General features: G+C 38.8%; 1 protein-coding gene across 3 annotated transcripts in view; it reads right to left on the bottom strand.

The window, feature by feature from the left end:
• Nucleotides 1–19,885, bottom strand: part of GRM7 (glutamate metabotropic receptor 7) — an 869,802-nt gene that overhangs the window by 158,537 nt on the left and 691,380 nt on the right. For 2 of the 3 annotated variants that reach the window (XM_078442794.1, XM_078442795.1), the window contains exon 8: nucleotides 2,371–3,306. The exons of the other annotated variant lie outside the window; for it this stretch is intronic. In XM_078442794.1, the coding sequence (XP_078298920.1) occupies nucleotides 2,371–3,306 (936 nt within the window). The remainder of the gene's footprint in view (nucleotides 1–2,370; nucleotides 3,307–19,885) is intronic. 3 annotated transcript variants of the gene reach the window in all.

Below are 19,885 nucleotides of genomic sequence, written 5' to 3'. Positions count from 1 at the left end.
AATTGTGCCAATCAACCATGTAAGACATCACAAACCATTGAGAGTATACAAAGAAAAACATACATGTCTTCAAAACTCTAGGATACAAAGCACACTGCTTAAAGACAGCCTACTAATTGCTGTAGTTCAGTTCAACCAGCTCAAAGTCTTACAGAACAACTGGAACCAGTGAATTCAATTCCTGAAGCCCTATATCACTTTCAGGTATTTAAATGAGTCGACTATACCCGTGATCTTACAGAAAGGATTCACAGTCATGACCAGAAAGGGCTAGAAATGACAAATTAAAGGGTAGAGACTTGAATTGTCAAATATCATTACAACAGGGACCATCTATAAAACTGCAGGTACTCCTGCCTTTTATATTCCCCAACAATGAATTTATAAGAAAAGGATTTAATGTTTTTAGCCTGTTACATAGGGATTTGTGTTTGTTTTAATAAAAAATAATTATTATCTTCATAGGCTTTGATAATACACATCATTTCCCATAAAAAGTTCAATGGTTATCAACTTACTAGCATACGTTTGGGAAATTCTTTTCCTTTTTCTCTCTATTGCGTTTCACTACCCTAACTCATATTTTACTATTCCCTTGGCCCAGGGATAGATAGAAGCAATAAAATGCAATTCAAGTTGGTTTCACAGACAGTAAACATGCATTATGAATTTGAAACATACTGTTGGAAACATACTATGCTTGTTGAGCATGTATTTTAGAACTTCCTCTAAGACATTCATGACTAAAACCATATCTGGAACCATTCACTGTCCTTAGTTTCAGAATTCTCTGTGGTTTTATGAGATACTCATTAAAAACAAATAAACAAACAAAAAACCCCAAACCCCACACAGTCCAAACTGATGGCTTCTGAATCACACAATTTAGATGAGAGACATCTTCTCCATTGGAACACCAGTCAAAGGTCATTAATAATTTATAGGATTATATGAGAAGAGAAGTAATAATGAAAAATTCAGATTCAGTGAATTCCTAGAGGCACAGATTTGTGAATTTGTAGAGATTCCTACTTCAATCCTTGTTTTCCTCATTTAGGGCACTAAGTCCTTGAATGCTTCAGAGACTCCTACAAAGTAACACAGAATCAGGCTACACTCCCTACATTTTCACTTCTAATCAAGCTATATGCATGCCCTCTCTTATACAGTGTTTCAGTTAGTGCTCTAGGTCTTGGTTCTGGCTTTAGCTGTACCGCCATGCCAGAGCTGACTTTAAGGAATGAAGGACAGCACATCTTATTAAGATCACCATATTAGAACTGCCCAATTTGCATATACACAAAACCAAATCCAGGTGAGTATAAAAGATGTGTAGGAATCTCATGTAGAATCAAGGCTTTAGCAGTGCCTAATTGCATGCCTGCTGAACCTACAGCTAGACATATATTAATTGCTTTAAGAATCAACACATTAGGGCTGCCTAACTTACAGACTCATAAAACTGTATAACTATATGGGGGGGGGGGAGAATGCACACTAACCATATCTAGGACCAACATATTAGGGTCCACTAATTTTGCCAACTTTGAGTTTCCACAGTTTGATGACACCTGCTGTACTACATACTGTCCCTCCCATGGCTAGAAAGTTGAGTCTCTCCTATCACTCTGAATCACTTGATGTGACAGATGTATATATAGCTTTAGGGAGCCCAGGATACAATGATAACCAAAACTCTCCTATTTTCATCCACTATATATATGTGTGTATATGTGTGTGTGTGTATGTGTGTGTGCATATATGTAGGCATGTATATATGTACATGTATATGCATGTATATATATACACACACACACATAAATATATGGTGGATGAATATGTATGAAATATATATCATATGTGTGTGTGCATATATATATATATATATATGTATATATAATATGCAAATGGAACTTCTAGTATGTTGTGTTGCTCACAAACTAGATCCAATCCGCGGTGAAAACCTAGACAGTCACTAACAAGACTGAGAGAGAGCTAGTAATGACCATCTTCATCCCAGTGAAGCATTGTGGCCTTTTTCTCCTATCCCAAGGAAATATATGTGTAAGAAGAGAGGGTGGGTAATGAATGAATAGGAAGATTTCATTTGGACAGACTGCATGATTTTATACTGGATGAGCTCTTGCTACACTGAATAATTCCATCACAAATTAACTTGAAAAAGCTACCTCTTGTTGGTTTCCAGTGAAATGAATGTGGCACAGTTCCCTGCAGATTTTAGATTCCTGTAGCACTGAAGCCTAGTAATTCAGGATATAAAACTTCTTGCTTTATACAATCAATTTGGTTTCAATATTTACAAAAACAGACATATTTTGAATATGTGGTGTGGTGTGCATTTTCACTTACCTTTTCCGCTGACTGAGCAGTGCCAAAAAAAATGGGAATGAAGGCAAGCCACACTATACATGTCGTGTACATAGTGAATCCAATGGGTTTGGCTTCATTAAAATTCTCTGGGACACCCCGAGTCTTGATGGCATACACAGTACATGTGACCATGAGAAGAATGCTATATCCCAAGGAGCAAATGATTTGGAGATCTGTAATGTCACATTTGAGAACTCCCCTGGCCTGCTCAGGGTTCATTGTCTTATGTTCATCATAGTCTATGATGATGTTGGGTGGATCAACACCAAACCAAATGAAAACTCCTAGAAGCTGAACTGATATTAAACTGGAAGTGATTGCCAGCTGTGATGTTGGGCTTATGAGTCTGGGAGCTGTCACTGATTTCTTGCCCTGCTCAAATATGCGATAAATCCGATTGGTTTTTGTCAAGAGGGCTGCATAACTGATGCACATACCCAAGCCCAAGAAAACTCTCCGGAAAGAACACACAGCCACATCAGGTTTGGCTATCATCAGGAAAGTGATAATGTAGCAAAGAAAGATGCCAGTCAACAGAACGTAGCTCAGTTCCCGCCCAGATGCCCGGACAATGGGCGTGTCATTGTAGCGGATGAAAGTGGCCATGACAAAGATGGTGGCAATGATCCCCAACATTGCTAGGAAGACAGGGATGACGGCCCATGGGGAATGCCACTCTAATTTGATGATGGGGATATCCTGGCAGCCGGTTCGGTTTTCATTGGGCCTCTGGTCGTAGGGGCAATGTTGGCATGTCATCTCATCAAACTGGTACTGGTAGCCATCACAAGGCTCACAGGTCCAGCAGCACGGAGTTCCCTTCTGAGTCTTCTTTCTTTGCCCAGGCTTGCATGGCAGTGTACACACTGAGGGGGGGATCTCCCGGACTCCTTTACCCCACTGCATGTCCTCTATCTGCAGCATAAGAAATGAGAAGGTGTAACTGGCAGATTAGTTAAGAGAAAAGGGAGAGAAGGAAACAACAACAATGATAGAAGCAGCATTTGAGACTTGACAAGGCTAAAGAACTACCCACCTCCCTACAGTTAGTTTGAACTAAGACCAAGATTTGACCCCAACTATTCCACCACAGCATCCTTACTTTTTGCTACTATGGAGTATGCCAAACATGCCTGATTTTAAGATTTCCCTGTGGTTGGGGCACCTGGGTGGCTCAGTCGGTTAAGCATACAGACTCTTGATTTCTGCTGAGGTCATGATCTCACAGTTCGTGGATCAAGCCCCAAATCAGTATGGGGCCTGCTTGGGATTATCTCTCCCTCTCTCTCTCTGCCGTTTGCCGGCTCGTGCTCTTTCTGTCTCTCAAAATAAAGAAATAATAATAAAAAAATTCCCTGTGGCAACTGTTAAAAAATACATATTCCCTATTCCTACCCTACACATTCCAAACAAGAATATACTAAAAGGAAAAAACAAAAAACAAAACAAACGAACAACAACAAAAAAAACCCAACTACCTTTGGATCTTTAACAAATCTTTAACAAATGATAAATCAAAACACAAATTTTAAGTAATGTGAAATGTTACATGCATCTCCCTTATTAGCTGCTTTTTAAAAATTTGTTTTAAAATTATTTTAGGTGATATTGCAATGTTTACTACCTTTCCTAAAATTCTGTAGGCATCACTGCCATTATTAATGAGAAATTTTGAAGCAAATTCATTTTAGTCTATTATTTATCACATAGGAGTAATAAGGTTCATTACTGAAGGGTATATAATGGTAGTTGGCCATATCTAAGTAATTGGTAAGCATTTGAATAAAAAAAATATGGTATGGAAACCTTTCAATATTGGCCACGTACCTACCTATTCAGAGATGAAATTTAAAACTAAAATACCGTATCCTAGAGGAGGATGAATGTTGATTTGCTTTAATTAGAATAGTGGTTTTCTAGAGGGCAATTCATAATCAACAGTGTTCTGAGAAATAATGTCATTAGAAACAAAGAAAAAGTAGTGTCGGGCTGAAATTTCATTGTAGCAGAGATCTCTTACTTGTCAGCACACCATCTACTCTTCCTCTTTCCTGATATTGGTTCCTCAGAACTCTTTCTACATGCTTGCTGTGAGATGAAACTTACACTAAGCTCCAGGGGTTGCTCACATGACCCAGTCTTGGCCAGTTAATGTACAGCAGGGGTTCTCAAGCTTGAGAATGTTCACTAGGAGGGTTCCTTACCACCCAGTATACTGGGTCCCACAGTAGGATTTTTTGATTGGGTATAGAAGGGATCTGAGAATAAGTATTTCTAACCAAATCTTTGGTGATGTTTCTGGGGATTATCTAGGGACCACACTTTCTCAAAAATGGATACATTCCAACCTCCTAGCCACAGAATATGGGTCAGGGATGGGATTGTTATAGAATGGAGAGGAATTTAATTTCATTTTTACTGAGATTATACGTAATAAAAATATCTCGTTTTTGTTGGACTGGCAGTTTGTAGGATATAATGATGCCAGTGTGCAAGGCTATAAGAATGAAGGAGTTTCTAAAACAGAGAAGTCAACAAAAAGAAAAGCATTACTGAGAAAGAGAAGAAGAGAGATTACTAAGGAGCCTGTTTGAGCTACTTGAGACAGCCATGCCTGAAGCATGAATTCCCTAGACTATGCCATTATACAAGCCAGTAAATTCTGCTATGCTGAAACACTTTCAATGGCATTTCTGTTACTTGTGATCAACAGTCCTGAAAAATACATGCATTAAATAACTTAAATAAAAAATATAAATTAAATATGACTTTAATTAAGTCAGAAAATTAATTCATAGAATAAATGCCAATGAACAAATTTAGCTGAAATTCCCCATACCTTTTTTTTTTAATGTTTATTTATTTTTGAGAGAGAGAGAGAGAGAGAGAGAGAGAGAGAGAGAGAGAGTCAGAGCACAAGCAGGGGAGGGGCAGGGACACAGGGAGACACAGAATCCAAAGCAGGCTCCAAGCTGTCAGCACAAAGTCCATGGGGCACCAACTGATAGCCCATGAATCATGACCTGAGCAGAAGTCAGATGCTCAACCGACTGAGCCACCCAGGCACCCCTTATCCCCCACACCTTTTTAATACAGTTGGACTAAAAAAATAGGATAGAAAAATACTGGAAAATCTGAGCCTTTTTAAAAATGCATAATTTTAAGAGATGAGGGGGAAAGCAAACTAATTTATTGCTCTTGGAAGTTTAGTACTGTATTAAAACAGAATGCAATGTATAGCAGGGTGTGATACTTACATCAAAACCCAAGTTAAGATCCACATTCAAAATCTAAAACAAATGTAGTTAACTTTGAAAATTAATGGCTCAGGGATTAAGCTTCATAAATTATCATAGCCTTGTAATGGTTGAATTTGAACTTTAAACAGAGACCCAAAAATCTTCAGATGACTTGTGTAAACCCATTTGCCTCAGCACAAATCCCAAGTCAGTACTAATAAATCTAACTAAATATAAAACATAATCATCTCTTTCTCAACATCATGATTTTTGAGGCAGTAAGTCACTGGCAGCCATCCCAAAGTCATAAAATTAAGGAAATAATTTGTAATAAGCGATAAAAAGATACACATTAACTTTACAAATGTCAAACTGTGAGAAGATAGAACCTAAAAAATTGCTATTATTAATACAAATGTTTCTAAATGTCAAATTAAAAGGTCCTACTCCTGGTTAGTAAGAAAGATTAACCAAAAAAAAAAAAAAAAACCCAGAAACCTATAAATATATTTCACTAGCTAAACTTCAGATTGCCTAATTCTAACACTAGTAGATAGTAATATGCCATATGATTAAACTTGATCTATGGGAATAGATGAAGGGCTCATACAAATATAAAAACAAATTATTATCTGTAATATTTTACAGCCAATTTCAAATGTTGCCAGCTATTTCTTTCCCCTTGGAATAAAATAAAATGCCCAGCAATGCTGAACAACTTTTTTCCACCCTTAACTTATCCAAATATATACAAGAGCTATAACCACAAACATTACATTGACTGATTACTTAATTTGTTTTCAATTTTCATTTAAAGTACATCTCAACTCCGTTTAATTGTATATATTACAGCAACAAAGTTGCCTCTTGCACCAAATGAACAAAAGTCTAATTTACTCGCTTTGCCAAAAAAATCATTATTGAAAATATATTGTGTTGAATGAAGATACCAAGTAACCTTTAAAAGCTCTAGTAAGTGAGAATTCTTCTAAAGCGATACATATGATTTGTGTATATCTATACCCATCCTCACACACTCAGTGGCTTGTTTCATAAGAATAAACAGTCAGCTGCAAATGCCCATGGATACTTATTAAAGGGAGAATACTCATTTAGGACTATGAATATTCAAGTATAGTGTCAATTTTCTTTGCCAGAGGCTAGTAGGAATGTAGATTTCTATTCTATTTTGATGGCTGCAACAAAACCAAGTTTCCCTTAGCTGGAAAGCCAAAGTGAAGGTGCAGAAAGATTAGAAAAAAGGGCCAGGATGTTTACTGCCATCTTCTTTAGAAGATGCAGTCCTACATTCCCTGATTAAGGATGCATTTTCCTCCCGGACACCATTGTTTATAGTCATTGGATACTGGGTCTGCTCAGTAGCTGGCTCATGGGGAAGAGATGTTGAAATAGATTATATGGATAGGCAGATCAATTGTTTAGGAAAGAAATGTAGTTCTGGCCAATGAAAGCAAACATAAGCCTGATGTCGAGTCCTAGGAATGTGGTTCTTCGCTCTTAAAAGAGATACAAGGAAGAGATCTATGGTCTTTAGCCTTTGAACTCTGATGTGTACAAACATGATGTATGGAGCTGCAGCAGCCACTTTTTAACCATGAAGACAAGCTTATGGGAAAAAAGCCCATATCCTAGGATAGAAAACAATAGATAAAAAAAGAATTTTTGTCTTTGATGATGCTGAAATAATTTCTAGGCCCAAGATGGAGCCACTGCTGCTCAGGATGTCACCTCAGCAAACCAAACTTGGATAAGTTCTGTGCCCCTATAAACAAGTTCCCCTTGACCAGACACACAGTGTACTCAGTTACCCAGTCTCAGAATGCCAAACCAACTCTGAGCCTTCTTGGCCCAAACAAGATTGACTATATGGCCCCAGACTATATCAGTTCTTTTCTGTTTGTCTTTTCCTTGTTGTTTATTCTTTACCCTGTAAAAAGCTTCCTGCCTTGCATCCTATTTTGTGGTTCTCTGAAAGGAGACTGTCTAGTTCATGAAGTGTTTAAAGTTAGTTTCTATCATCTAAATGATCTTCATTAATCATTCTTTAACAGTACGATAATGATGTCACCAAATTAACCAACACTGGTGCTAATGTACCCCTGAATTTTGAACATGAAATGATAAACTTTCCTTAGTGGTTGGCCAATATTGCCTGCATAGTCAACTACTTGCAATGAAACATTCTAACAAATACACTTTTTCTTACTTCTGCATCTACTACGTGAACACCTTCTGAGACTGTTAGACAATTAGCCAATAATTCAGATTCTAATAGGGATAGCAAGTAGCTCCAGAAGGAAAAGGGACTTTCAAACAACAAATGATCAGAAACACTTGTCTTGTCTCCTGGGAATGCTCTTAAAAGAGAGTAGGAAAGCCCCAGACTCAGAATATCAGCTGGGACTCCATTGCTCCTGGCTCAGAGAGGAAACGATGAAAAAGCACCTGTCAGCTCAAGTTCTCTAGCACATGTGATTGGCAAAGAAATATTGGGGTCTGGCTCTAGTAGAGAGTGAGCTACTTCACAGGGAATGTGCAGACCTTATAATCACTGGAATTTTAAAATAAAACCAAATTAGTTGCTGTCTTACTGCCAAAGGCAGAACTCAAACAAAAGCAGAATACACTGTTTGGTGTATCATTTGTATCTAGTAGAAATCTGTTCTTTTCCCCACATAGACATTTTCTATCTAAGTGAAAATTTTGTCACTGCAGGGATATTTTCTTTAGTGAAATTCCATTTGCATGTTTCCTAAGCTTACTCTGTAGACCAAGCTGGCTGGTGCTTTTATTGAATAATTCTCTACAATATTATTTTTTTACTTATTAAAACCTTAATAGAATAAGCTAATTTTAAAAGAGCCTTCTTATTAAAACACTATTTGTTCATTAAGATATATTTGTCCTGTCTAATTTTTGGAAAGAGCGTTTTAGGAAAAATGAGCAGGAATATTTAATCCTTGATATTAGAAAAGAGCCAGGTTTCAGTTCTGCGGGGGGCGGGGCGGTCAAGTAAGCAAGGTAGAGGGGCTACCAAGAGCTTCGCAAGGAATCCTGTAGCAGCATTCAATGGCTTTTTCTTTTTTAAGACTCAGCTTCTATTTTTAAACCATAGGCAGTATGACTAGACTATGAAACAGAATTTCAGGGCTGCCATATTACGATAAAAACACTCATTAATTCATATTCTACCTATTCAAACTATATAAAAGAACATTTTTTTTTAAGAGAGAAAGAGAGAGAGGGAGAGAGCAGAGGAGGGGAAGAGAGAGAGGGAGACACAGAATCTGAAGCAGGCTTCAGGCTCTGAACTGTCAGCACAGAGCCCGATGCGGGGCTCAAACTCACAAACCCCGGAGATCATGACCGGAGCTGAAGTTGGACGATTAACCGACTGAGCCACCCAGGCGTCCCAAGAATCATCTTTGTTTTTAATGTACTCTAGGAAGAAAGTGGCACCACCATATTGTTAGGGAAGGCTTTTTGCTATGGTAGAACCTGGGCATTCTCATGGAAAGATCCAGAGCTTCATCTCACCACCGAGCCCCTGGAAGTCCAAGGCGTTGATAAATTTATGCTGTCATAGAGATTTTATTTTGAATTAAGCCAGTGGTTCCTAAACCTGCCACACATGTGAATCACTTGGAGAGCCTCTAAAATTTTCAAAGAAGCATCAGTGTCTTTTAAAACTCCTCAGGTGAAAGGTAGACAGGTTTGGGAACCACTGAACCACACACTCTGAAGAGCTGGGGTTTGGAAGAAAATCTTTGTGCTGTGTAGACAACTTAGTGACCACAGAGGTGGTCTTGCCTGGACTTCTATTCTCAACCTTACAATACAGTATCTCTCATTAAAAGTCAGAATGGGTCACATAAAATGCTCAGTGATATTCTGACAATTTAATGGGACAGTATGAAGCTATCGTGAAATTACAGAGTTGCATGGTCAGTAAGGCCTCTAGGCTTACGTTTCATTATGTCATTGGCCAAACAATTTAAAATGCCTACGGCAGCAGAACATAGAAAGTAAATGAATGGAGAGGTAGTGAGACATTTCTGTCCCCAAAACAACCAAGTCTAAAGGAACACAGTAAGATTATGCATACTTAGAAATAGGTGTTAAATTATACATCAAGAAGAGATTTCATAATAGTTCTGCCTAAATGATCTGCACTCACTGTTTCAATGCCTGTATTTCCCTCAAATACAAGCAACAGTGGGTGGGTGCTTGTTTTTAAGTGTATATAATTGAAGCCTCCCAGATTAACTGAACAGTTTGCCCCTACAGTAAATCTAGGTTTCTCATTCTTTATGAAGCTTTTCTCTATTTCTAACTAAAAGGGATGACTAGGCTTGGTTTCAGAACTTCTTTTTTATCCTCCCCACCCCCTACTCAGAATATATGGAACCTTCTGATTTTTTTTTAAAGTTGATGCCTTTTTAAAGATATCATGTACTCTAAGGGCCAAACAGTGCACATCTGCTGACACTAGTTAGCTGCCTCTTTCTGAAACAATACTGTCACTATAGAAGCCATCTCCTTATAGTGTATATGCTGACTACAAGTGACCACTGATCTATTCCCTCTCTGGGGACAGTTCCCTAAAAGATGCTTAGCAATCAAATATTAGGTATTTAATCTTGTGTAATTACTAAATACATTTCAAAGTACTTTTTAAAAAAGATGGGTCTAACAATAACATATTCTAATAATAACGTGAACATATTCATGTGGATGCCTCAAAAATACCTCCCATTAAACTTGTTTAAAATTAAACTCATGATTTACTCAGGGACTGGCAAACTACTGCCCATGGGCTGAATCCTGCAAACTGCCTGTTTTGTCAATAATATTGTATCAGAGCATCATCTCAGTTGTTCACTTACATGTTGTCTATGGCCAGTTTTTTGTTACAATGGCAGAAGTGAGTAGCTGTGAATGCATGGACCGCAAGGCCTAAAGTATATACTATCTGGCCCTTTATAGAAAATATTTACTGACACAGATCCAAAGAAAACAAAATGACAAAGCCCTAGTGCATGGCAACCTTATGTATCTGTAAACCATAAGTTTTGTCATCTTCAACATCTCCCATCCTCTTGGCCCCTCATAGTTAAGTTACCAACACATCATGTAGATTTTACCTCTTGAAATCACTTAAGTTAATCATTTCATATAACAAACTATTTATTAAATACAGGCACATCTTGATTTATTGCTCTTCCTTTTATGGCCCTTAGGAGGTATGGCATTTTTTACAAATTGTAAGTTTGTGGCAACCTTGCACTGAGCAAGTCTGTGGGCACCATTTTTCCAACAGCATTTTTCACTTTGTATCTCTATATCATGTTTTGTAACTCTCACAATATTTTAAATTTGTTCATATTATTGTATCTGTTATGATTACCCATGATTCATGATCTCTGATGCTCAATTATAATTGTTATGGGCCGCCATGAACCACTCCCACATAAAATGGTGAGTGGGTTTTATTTAATTGATAATTTATTTAATAAATAAATGTTGTGTGTGTTCTGACTACTCTACCAGCCAGCTGTTCCCCCATCTTCCTGCCTCTCCTTAGGCTTCCCTATTTCCTAAGACACAACAATACTGAAATTAAGGTAATTAATAACCCTACAATGGGCTGTAGTGTTCAAGGGAAATGAATTTGGCGGACTTCATTGTTGTCTTATTTTAAGAAATTACCACAGCCATACCAGCCTTCAGCAACCACCACCCTGATCAGTCAGGAGACACTGACATTAAGGCAAAACACCCCACCAGCAAAAAACCAAACCAAACCAAACCAAACCAAACCAAACCAAAACAAAACAAACAAAACAACAAAATAAACCCAAGTTGACAAATGTTCAGACGAACATTTTTTAGCAATAAAGTATTCTTTAAGTTATGTACATTATTTAAGACACAATCTCATATTGCATACTTAATAAACTAAAGTCTAGTATAAACTTCTATATGCACTGGGAAACCAAAAAGTTCATCTGACAGTATTTACTGTGATATACACTTCATTGTGGTGGTTTGGAACCAAACCCGTACTACCTCTGAGGCATGCCTGCAAACTTTTTGGTGCTGCACCCTGTTTATTTGCTGAGAACAAACAGGAAAAAAAAAGTGCCTTAGAGAAATGAATCCTCTTTTCTCATCTTTGCTATCACCATCTCCTCTGCAAAATCTTTCTGTGGAGTTTCCCCACCTCCCTTTTCCTGCTGGCTCCCTCCTAATCCCATTAGCTGCACTACAGCCAGAAGGGTCCTTTAGCATGCTGATTTGGTCATGTCACCTTTATGCTTAAGCTCTTTAGTGACTTCTTGCTATAAAACATCCTAGATGCATCATAATCCAGCAGGCACACAGAGCAATAGGCTTTAGCTGGGTTCCATGAGGGTTCCTGCCCCAGCATGAGTATGGGCCACAATATGCTGTTCTGTGATTCTTCGGTTCACTAAATTCTTGCTCAGGAGGTCCCTACCCCCACTGAATTGGCTCCTCCTTTAATAAACTCTAAAGACCCCCCCTTAAAGAACTTAACACAATTTGTAATTATGCACATATGTTACTTCATTAAGGTCTTAACTCCCAATTTATACATAAGCTTCTTGAAATCAGAGCTTCTGTCCACTTTATTCACTTGTTAGAAACTCAAAATCTGGGAGGAGGCTCCATAACATTGTTGGACTGAGTGGGTGAATGGTAGTGTGAAGGACTGAGGAGACTGACCAGTCCTCTAGAACTGATTTTCTCCAGCCAAAATTCGAGTTTGATTCTAACTAACAATGAAAGGATCCCTAATTACGTATGTGAGTCTCCCTGTTTTCAGGTCATTTACTATACATCTATAGAGTGAAAGTTTACACTTGAAAAGTCTTTGGCATTTTCTTCAGGGAAGAAAGGGAATTAAATATGGAGCACTGAAATGCTAGGTAGAGGGGAAATTAATACAATTAACACATCACAGAAAAGGAAAAAAACAAGTCATGGACAATTTGCAGCCAAGGGCAGAACTTGATTTGAATAGGTCTCTGTGTCACCAGCTAGACCCCAAGACTTGGCCTTTACTGCCCACCTGCTTGTACTCACTAACCTCTGTCTTACATTTTTCCCTGAGCTCTTCTTTCTGGCTTTTCCCTTAACGCAGACAAATGAAACCTGAAACCACCCCAGGTGATAGACTCTCCTGACAACACCTGCCTTAGACCTAGACCACCTAGACCTTTTCAGCTAAACCTGAGTTGTGCCTGCACAGATGGATCATGGAGTCACCTCTAGAATGACCTACAATTACCTTTACCTCATTGTAGCACTAAACTCTCCACCCAAGGAGGAGTCTTAGCCTCATTTACATAACATACAATGTAAGTATATATAAGCTTGTTTACTTCAGGCACATGTGTGACCTTATGCCCACCTCTACATAGGATGGCAAGGCTCCCCTAGGCCCTCTCCCAGAGAATCACCACTTGGGAAGCCACTCCTCATGATCTCCTTGTTTGCTGCAAATAAAAGTTTTCATTGTGGGACAACTCAACCTAGTGCAGGTTCTGACTCACCAAGGAGTGAACTCATGTTGGCTCAGTTACACCTGATCATATAGGCAGAAAGAGCTAGCGGCTCCTAGGGAAATGAAGACAAGGTATAGCTTTCTTGACATAAGAAAACTCATTTTAGGCTTCTGGCCATCTTGTGATCTATGCCTGACTAGCACTACTTGCCCAAAGCACATTTCTTGCAGAACTTCCTGGAATATGTTGGGGCACCTGGGTGGCTCAGTCAGTTGAACGTCTGACTTCAGCTCAGATCATGATCTCATGGGTCGTGGGTTCGGGCCCTGTGTAGGGCTCTGTGCTGATAGCTCGGAGCCTGGAGCCTGCTTCGAATTCTGTGTCGCCCCCTCTCTCTGCCCTTACCCTGCTCATGCTCTTTCTCTGTCTCTCAAAAATGAATAAACGTTAAAAAAAATAACTTCCTGGAATATGTCAAAATTGCAGAAGAAGAGACCCCAGTAGATAATGATTTTAAGGCAACAAAAGAATGTTAGAATAGCCACAGATATAATCATCATATCGGGGACAATAAATCAGTGGTCAAAGTCCCAGTGCTGGTTCAAAAGTAAAAATTGATTGACCTTATGCAGACTCTTGAATTATCTTTGCAAGATTTAAACACCTGTGAGCACTCAAATACTAAACCAACAAAAGCCAGAGAACTGATGATGCTGACTCTTGTGGAACCTCCTGATCTTGACTTGGATTCTGTCACCTTAAGATGACTTTTGCCCCACTTCCATGCTGAACTGCCTAGCATGCAAACACCCTAAGTTTAAAACTTCCCCAATTTTGTTGTTTAGGGAGACACAGCTTTGGGAAAGATCTCCAGTGTTCTCCTTGACTTGTTGCAAAAAAAATCCTCCCGTTTCCTATTCCTTCGTTCAGTTGTATCTTTCACTCACCATCAACCAAGAGGCAAACCCATTTTGGAGTAACAAAATTTTCTCTGAATACTACCTTCTCCATTAGCAAGGTTAGCTACAGCTCAAAGTAGAAAGAGCATGATCTGTGAAGTCCAACTTTCCTGGGTTCAAAGATAGATTTCATTACATCCAGACTTTATACCCAAAGGCAAGTAGACAATCAGAGTATCTTTTTTGCCAAGCTTATCGGTTATGAAGACTGAAGGAGATAACATGTCTAAAGAATTAGCATGGTGCCTGACACATTGTAGCTTCCTGAATAATTGTCATTAGAATATTCTAGGGCATCAGTGAGCAACTTAAGCCATGCAAAGAACATTAGGATGGCCATTCCCAATTCTCCGTTCACTCTTGAGTGCTGACGCTTCCAATGGAATATCACCAGCGATAATGCGATAGCAGCATTTCAGACTCTATGCATCAAAAAGTGAACATAGCATTTTTCTTCCCTTTCTTGATTTCACCTACCCCTCCAAACTGTCTTGGTATAGTGGAGTAGTTAACATGAATGTGGAACTCAGAGGCACATGTACTAAAATCCTAACAGAGTAATCTTGGACAAGGCATTTATGTTCTCTGAGCTTTATTTTTTGATCTATGAAATTTAGATGGTAAGAGTACATCCTAGACTTACTGAGAAAATTAGTGTATGTGACACACATTGTTTTACACATGGTGAAAACTAAATGAGTTATGTCTATTCAAATCATGATTAGTGACCATACTGTCACTTAATTTTTTTTTTTAACATTTATTCATCTTTGAGAGATAGAGACAGAGTGTGAGTGAGGGAGGAGCAGAGAGAGAGGGAGACACAGAATCTGAAGCAGGCTCCAGGCTCTGAGCTGTCAGCACAGAGCCTGATGCGGGACTCGAACTCACTGACTGCGAGATCGTGACCTGAGCTGAAGTCGGACACTTAACCAACTGAGCCACCCAGGCGCTCCCATACTGTCACTTTTGATACCTCTCTTCCCTTGCTCCCCTCAAAAAATAACAGTTGCAAAGTTCGTTCCAGTCTTCTTCTGTGAACCTGTTTTGTCTTTGCCCCCAATGACAAGGATCTACTAAAGTTATCATTATTGTGTTCTCTTACTTGCTTTCTGATTTTAGGTCTTCCCTTTCACTTCTTACTTTATTATTCTGGTATCATTTTATAACAGTTATAGTCAATGAAACATCCAGGCGTTTACTTGTTTGTCTCTCTCCACTTGAAGAGAGCACATTCAAGTTGTTTCCTTATGTTTACCTTGTACCTCGAGGAGCCGCTCAAAAACTCTTTGTCATGAAGTTGCCTTCTTGGAAGGTGTGGGTCTATTGCAGCTTGGATTAAAATCCACTGCCCACCTGACACAGCGCAGACACCTGATTTTGGCAATCAAGTCCCTCCTCTCCTGCCTCATCTGCATTCACCAACCACCCTAACACCCATTACTCTTCTAGAAAAGGGCACTGTTTATGTTTCCCTTTGATACCCTGTGATTCCCCATTGGCACTCTTCCATTCACACTCAGCTTTTAGCTGTTATGCTTTCCTCTAATTCTTAAACAACTAGCTCAAATGCCCCAAATCTTCCCTGATGCCTCTTTGCTACAAATACACTCTCCCTTTGTTGACATCTCTTAGCATTTGTATCTGTACTATTCTTCTACCTCTTATACTTTGAAAACTGGGGCCCACCATGTATTTTTTTAAAACCCTTTAGAGCCTAGAAGGTGGACTGGAACTGCCACAGATTCCATTCCAAGAAAGAACTCCCAGGATTAGGACATAAATGGATAAATCCTTAGGAGAAAAAAAAATGGCTTCTTGTTAATGCCCTTCAACACTCCTGTATTCTTGCTTTTTGTTTGAGCTTCCCAACTCTGACTTGCTTAAATATGACAAACTATACAAGCAAGAACAATAGAAGTCCTCATATCACTGCTACTAAATCTTCTTTTCTAACCAGTTCAGCCATTCATCTTAGGTTTTCACACCCGAGGTAACTTGCAAATTGCTTTTCACCCACTCACCTGGGGTGAGTCATGGTATCTGCCAGGTAAGTGGGGAAGAATGCTGATCAGTTTACCATCTGAGAGAGGAAGGCTTTTGATTTGCCTTCTTTTTTTTTCTTTTTTCTCCTTTCTATTTTTGTAAGCTCTGAGTATTTTGCTTCCCTCTTCTAAACTAGAGGAAAGAAACTGTTTTTATACTGATTTTTTTTTTTTTTTTTTTTTTTTTTTTTTAGGAAACTTACCCCACATTTCATTCTGATGAACACTAGCCCTGCAATATATTATTTTGAACATAGGAACCTCCCCCCACCCCAGTCACCTCGCATTAACCATTGCCATGTCAGGAGGGACCAAAGAACAGTTTATTAAAGAGCCTGAGAAATCTTGCTGTTAAAAAGAGACTATGCTTTGATTTAAGCCAGTGGTTTCTAATTCATTTGAGTGCAGAACAAGCATTCTTTACCCTTCTGTAACATTGATTTTCTCAACATCCTGCAGAATCTGTATCTGTCCAATAACACTAGGGAAAACAGTGACATTAGTTTATTAATACTTTGGGATTCTAGCACCATCTTTCAGATCTTTTCCCTTCTTGGATGAGTGTAATCTGTCACATCATGGAAGGTCAAAGAACATGAAATGGATTGTCACCCATCAGGATGCTAGTTGGATCATCTTTGGCTCCCATGAAGGTTCATTTCCTCACCAGTAAGTGGAGTTAGCTAATGGAGAATCAAATACAACTGTATATATGAGACTATTTAAAAATACTTAATATTCAATTAAAGTAAGTATTTTTATTTCTTCTGGGTTTTTTTTCATAAGAAAGAGAATAAACTAGTATTCATGAATTTTTTAGCTTTCTCTTTTTCACTGCCTCCACCCCTTTGACCACACAGCCTTATTAACTGGCATGTCCTCTCCCCTACTCAGGTCAGCAAGACTGAGCCAAATGTGTCTTCCTGATGAGCATCAGGCAAGCCAAACTAAAAAAGTTAACCTTCATATTACAGGGCAATGGGCTACAGCTGCCTACAAATTGAGCTTAAGACAGCAGTGTTTAAACCATATACTTTTCAATGATGATTGGAAATTTACCTCTTTAAGAGACACCTCCACGTTAATCCAAGGAAAAAACTCAAATAATTGGAATTACAGGCTCAGTTGTCAGCTCAGAAGATGTGGTAGTGACATATTTCGGTAAGAAGCCCTTTGGGTTCGTTCACACTACATCTAAGTAAGCAGCCATCTACTGCCACTAAATTCTGTCCCATGCCATAAGGAGTTTTGCAGAAGGCTGTGGAGATGTTAGACTAATTAAGAAATGGAGTCTATGATCTCACACATTTAAAGTTCACAAAGCTAAGACAGAAGTGACCTCTAAACCAAACAGGATATGGTATGGACTGAATTCTCCCCCAAATTCTCATGTTGAAGCCCAATCCGAATGGGATGATATTAGGAGGTGGGGCCTCTGGGAGGTAATTATGTCACTAATGTGGAGCCATCTTGAATTGGATTAGTGTCCTTACACAAGAGATTCCAGGGCACTCTCTCACCCATTCAGCCCTATGAGGACACAGTGAAAAGACAGGGGTTCCTGAACCAGGATGCAGATTTTCATCAGACACCGAATCTGCTGATGTTTTGATCTTGGACCTCCCAGCCTCCGTAACTGTGAAAAATCAATTTCTGTTGTTTACAAGCCACCCAGTGAATGATATTTGGTCATGATAGCTTGAATGAATGGGGACAGCATATTTGTTTATTTTTACAGGGAGAAGCGAGGTTATCTTCAGCAAGCAAGGCAAATGAAGTGTTTATTTGATTCAGCTTATCTTACGAGGAATGCTAGACAACTAAATAAAGGGATATGAAAAGTACTTTTTCATCATGGAAAGTGCATACAGGACTGCAGGAACTATGATGTCTGGAAAGGATCTTTCACAGCAAAATTTTTAAGGAGACATGTTTTTAAATCATCCTCCAGACATCATCTTGTATTTCTCCTGTCTCCTAATTCAAAGGCCACTAAGAAGCTCTTGTGCTCATGCACCACATTAAGCAATGACAATACATATGAGAAACACTTAATTCTTCTCTCTCAATAGGATTCTGGTGTCATGCTGGACATTTGCACGTAAATGTCACTAAAATCCAATGTAACTCAAGATACAATTGTGGCCCAACTAATCCTTTACCTGCCTTTGTAGGATACTGGAGCAGAGTCTCTGGATGAATACGCACTCTTTAGAGGGACAAAAGTGGGGAGAAAGCAACTAGGAAGAGTGAGCAGCTCAAACAAATCCAAGAAAGCATGAAAACACTCAATTCAGGGATGGGGTTGAGGATAAAGGGCTATAAGTATTTTAAGTTGAGCTGAAATACAGAGTACAAGTTAAAAATAAAGAAGATAATGTTAGAGACAGACACAGACAGGCACCAGATCATGGAAAATCAGTTTGCTTATTATTGATTCAACAACTATTTACTGTCTACCCAGTATACACAAAGTGTTGTTGATTAGGATATGGCTGATGATCCAGTTGGATAGGATTCCTTACCTCAAAGAGCTTAAGTTAGTAAGACAAATAAACAATACAACAAAAACATATATTATAACAAGTGTTAAGCAGGGAATAAATAATGTACTAATGCAAGAATAACAAGGGGGCAGCTCCTCTCCATAGATAAAGAGAAAAGGTAATTTTTAAGCTATGACCTGAAAGGTAAGGACACAAGCATGGGAATTAACAGGGCTACTGCTAAGGCCCTGAGGCTGAGAAGACTGGCATGTTGTAACAGTGTCTCTCCAACTTGAATTTGTGAACAAATCCCCTGGGAATCTTGTTACAGTGCAAAGTTTGATTTAGTCCACCTGGAGTAGGACTGATATTTTGCATTTTTAACAAGCTCCCAGGTGACAGTGCTGGTCTAAGGACTACACCTTAACAGCAAAGTGTTAAGGAACTGAAGTCAGAATGTCCAGAGCCTAGATGTGGGATTAACAACACTCTCAATAAGGGCGGAGACTAAGAAGGAGATCAACCCAGAACTGTTGTGCATCCTACTAGGAAGGATATGGTTATCAGCAAGGCTACCATTTATTTTCCTCCTTTATGGAGCAGTAGGGGAGAGTGAATATGGGGCATCTTCCAGAAAAAAAAAAAAAGTTGCTGAGTCAAGTCTCCTTTTTATAACAATGGGCTTCCTGGCAAACAAACCAATGGTAGCTGGAGATTCTTATCTCTGGGATGCTCCTATCCAGGATGTACCTAGTCAGTGTGAAATTGCTTATGTTAAACAAACCAGCTAGAATCTATCAATTTACAGGGTATGATATCCTAGAAAACACCTTGTAAGCTGTGTGCCTATCTAAGTTTAAAATAATGGTGTTTCATGTCCAGAAAAAGTTTTTTCTTTCTATGTAGCCACATAAATTACTTACAAACCTCATTTCTTACCCAGAGACCGAAAGCAAGAAAGGACCCAGGGGATGGTGTTGATACTTTCAGACCTCTCCCTACTTTGTCTGTGTCTCACAATTATTTGTAACTCCGGAATTCAAAGTAAAAAGCTTGTTAGTGGGTTTTATGGACATGAAGAATGTCCTCCCCAAATTCTTAAGTTAAAGCCCTAACTCTAATGCCATGTGACTCTATTTTGAGATGAGGCTTTAAGCAGATTATTAAGGTTGAACAAAGCCCCAAGGGTGAGGCCCTAGTCTGACAGAACCAGTG

This window comes from Panthera onca, chromosome A2, assembly GCF_046562875.1.
Source record: "Panthera onca isolate mPanOnc1 chromosome A2, mPanOnc1 haplotype 2, whole genome shotgun sequence".
Lineage (NCBI taxonomy): Eukaryota > Metazoa > Chordata > Mammalia > Carnivora > Felidae > Panthera > Panthera onca.
The sequence above is the reverse complement of the archived record's forward strand: the minus strand, read 5'-3'. Positions and strand labels throughout refer to the sequence as shown.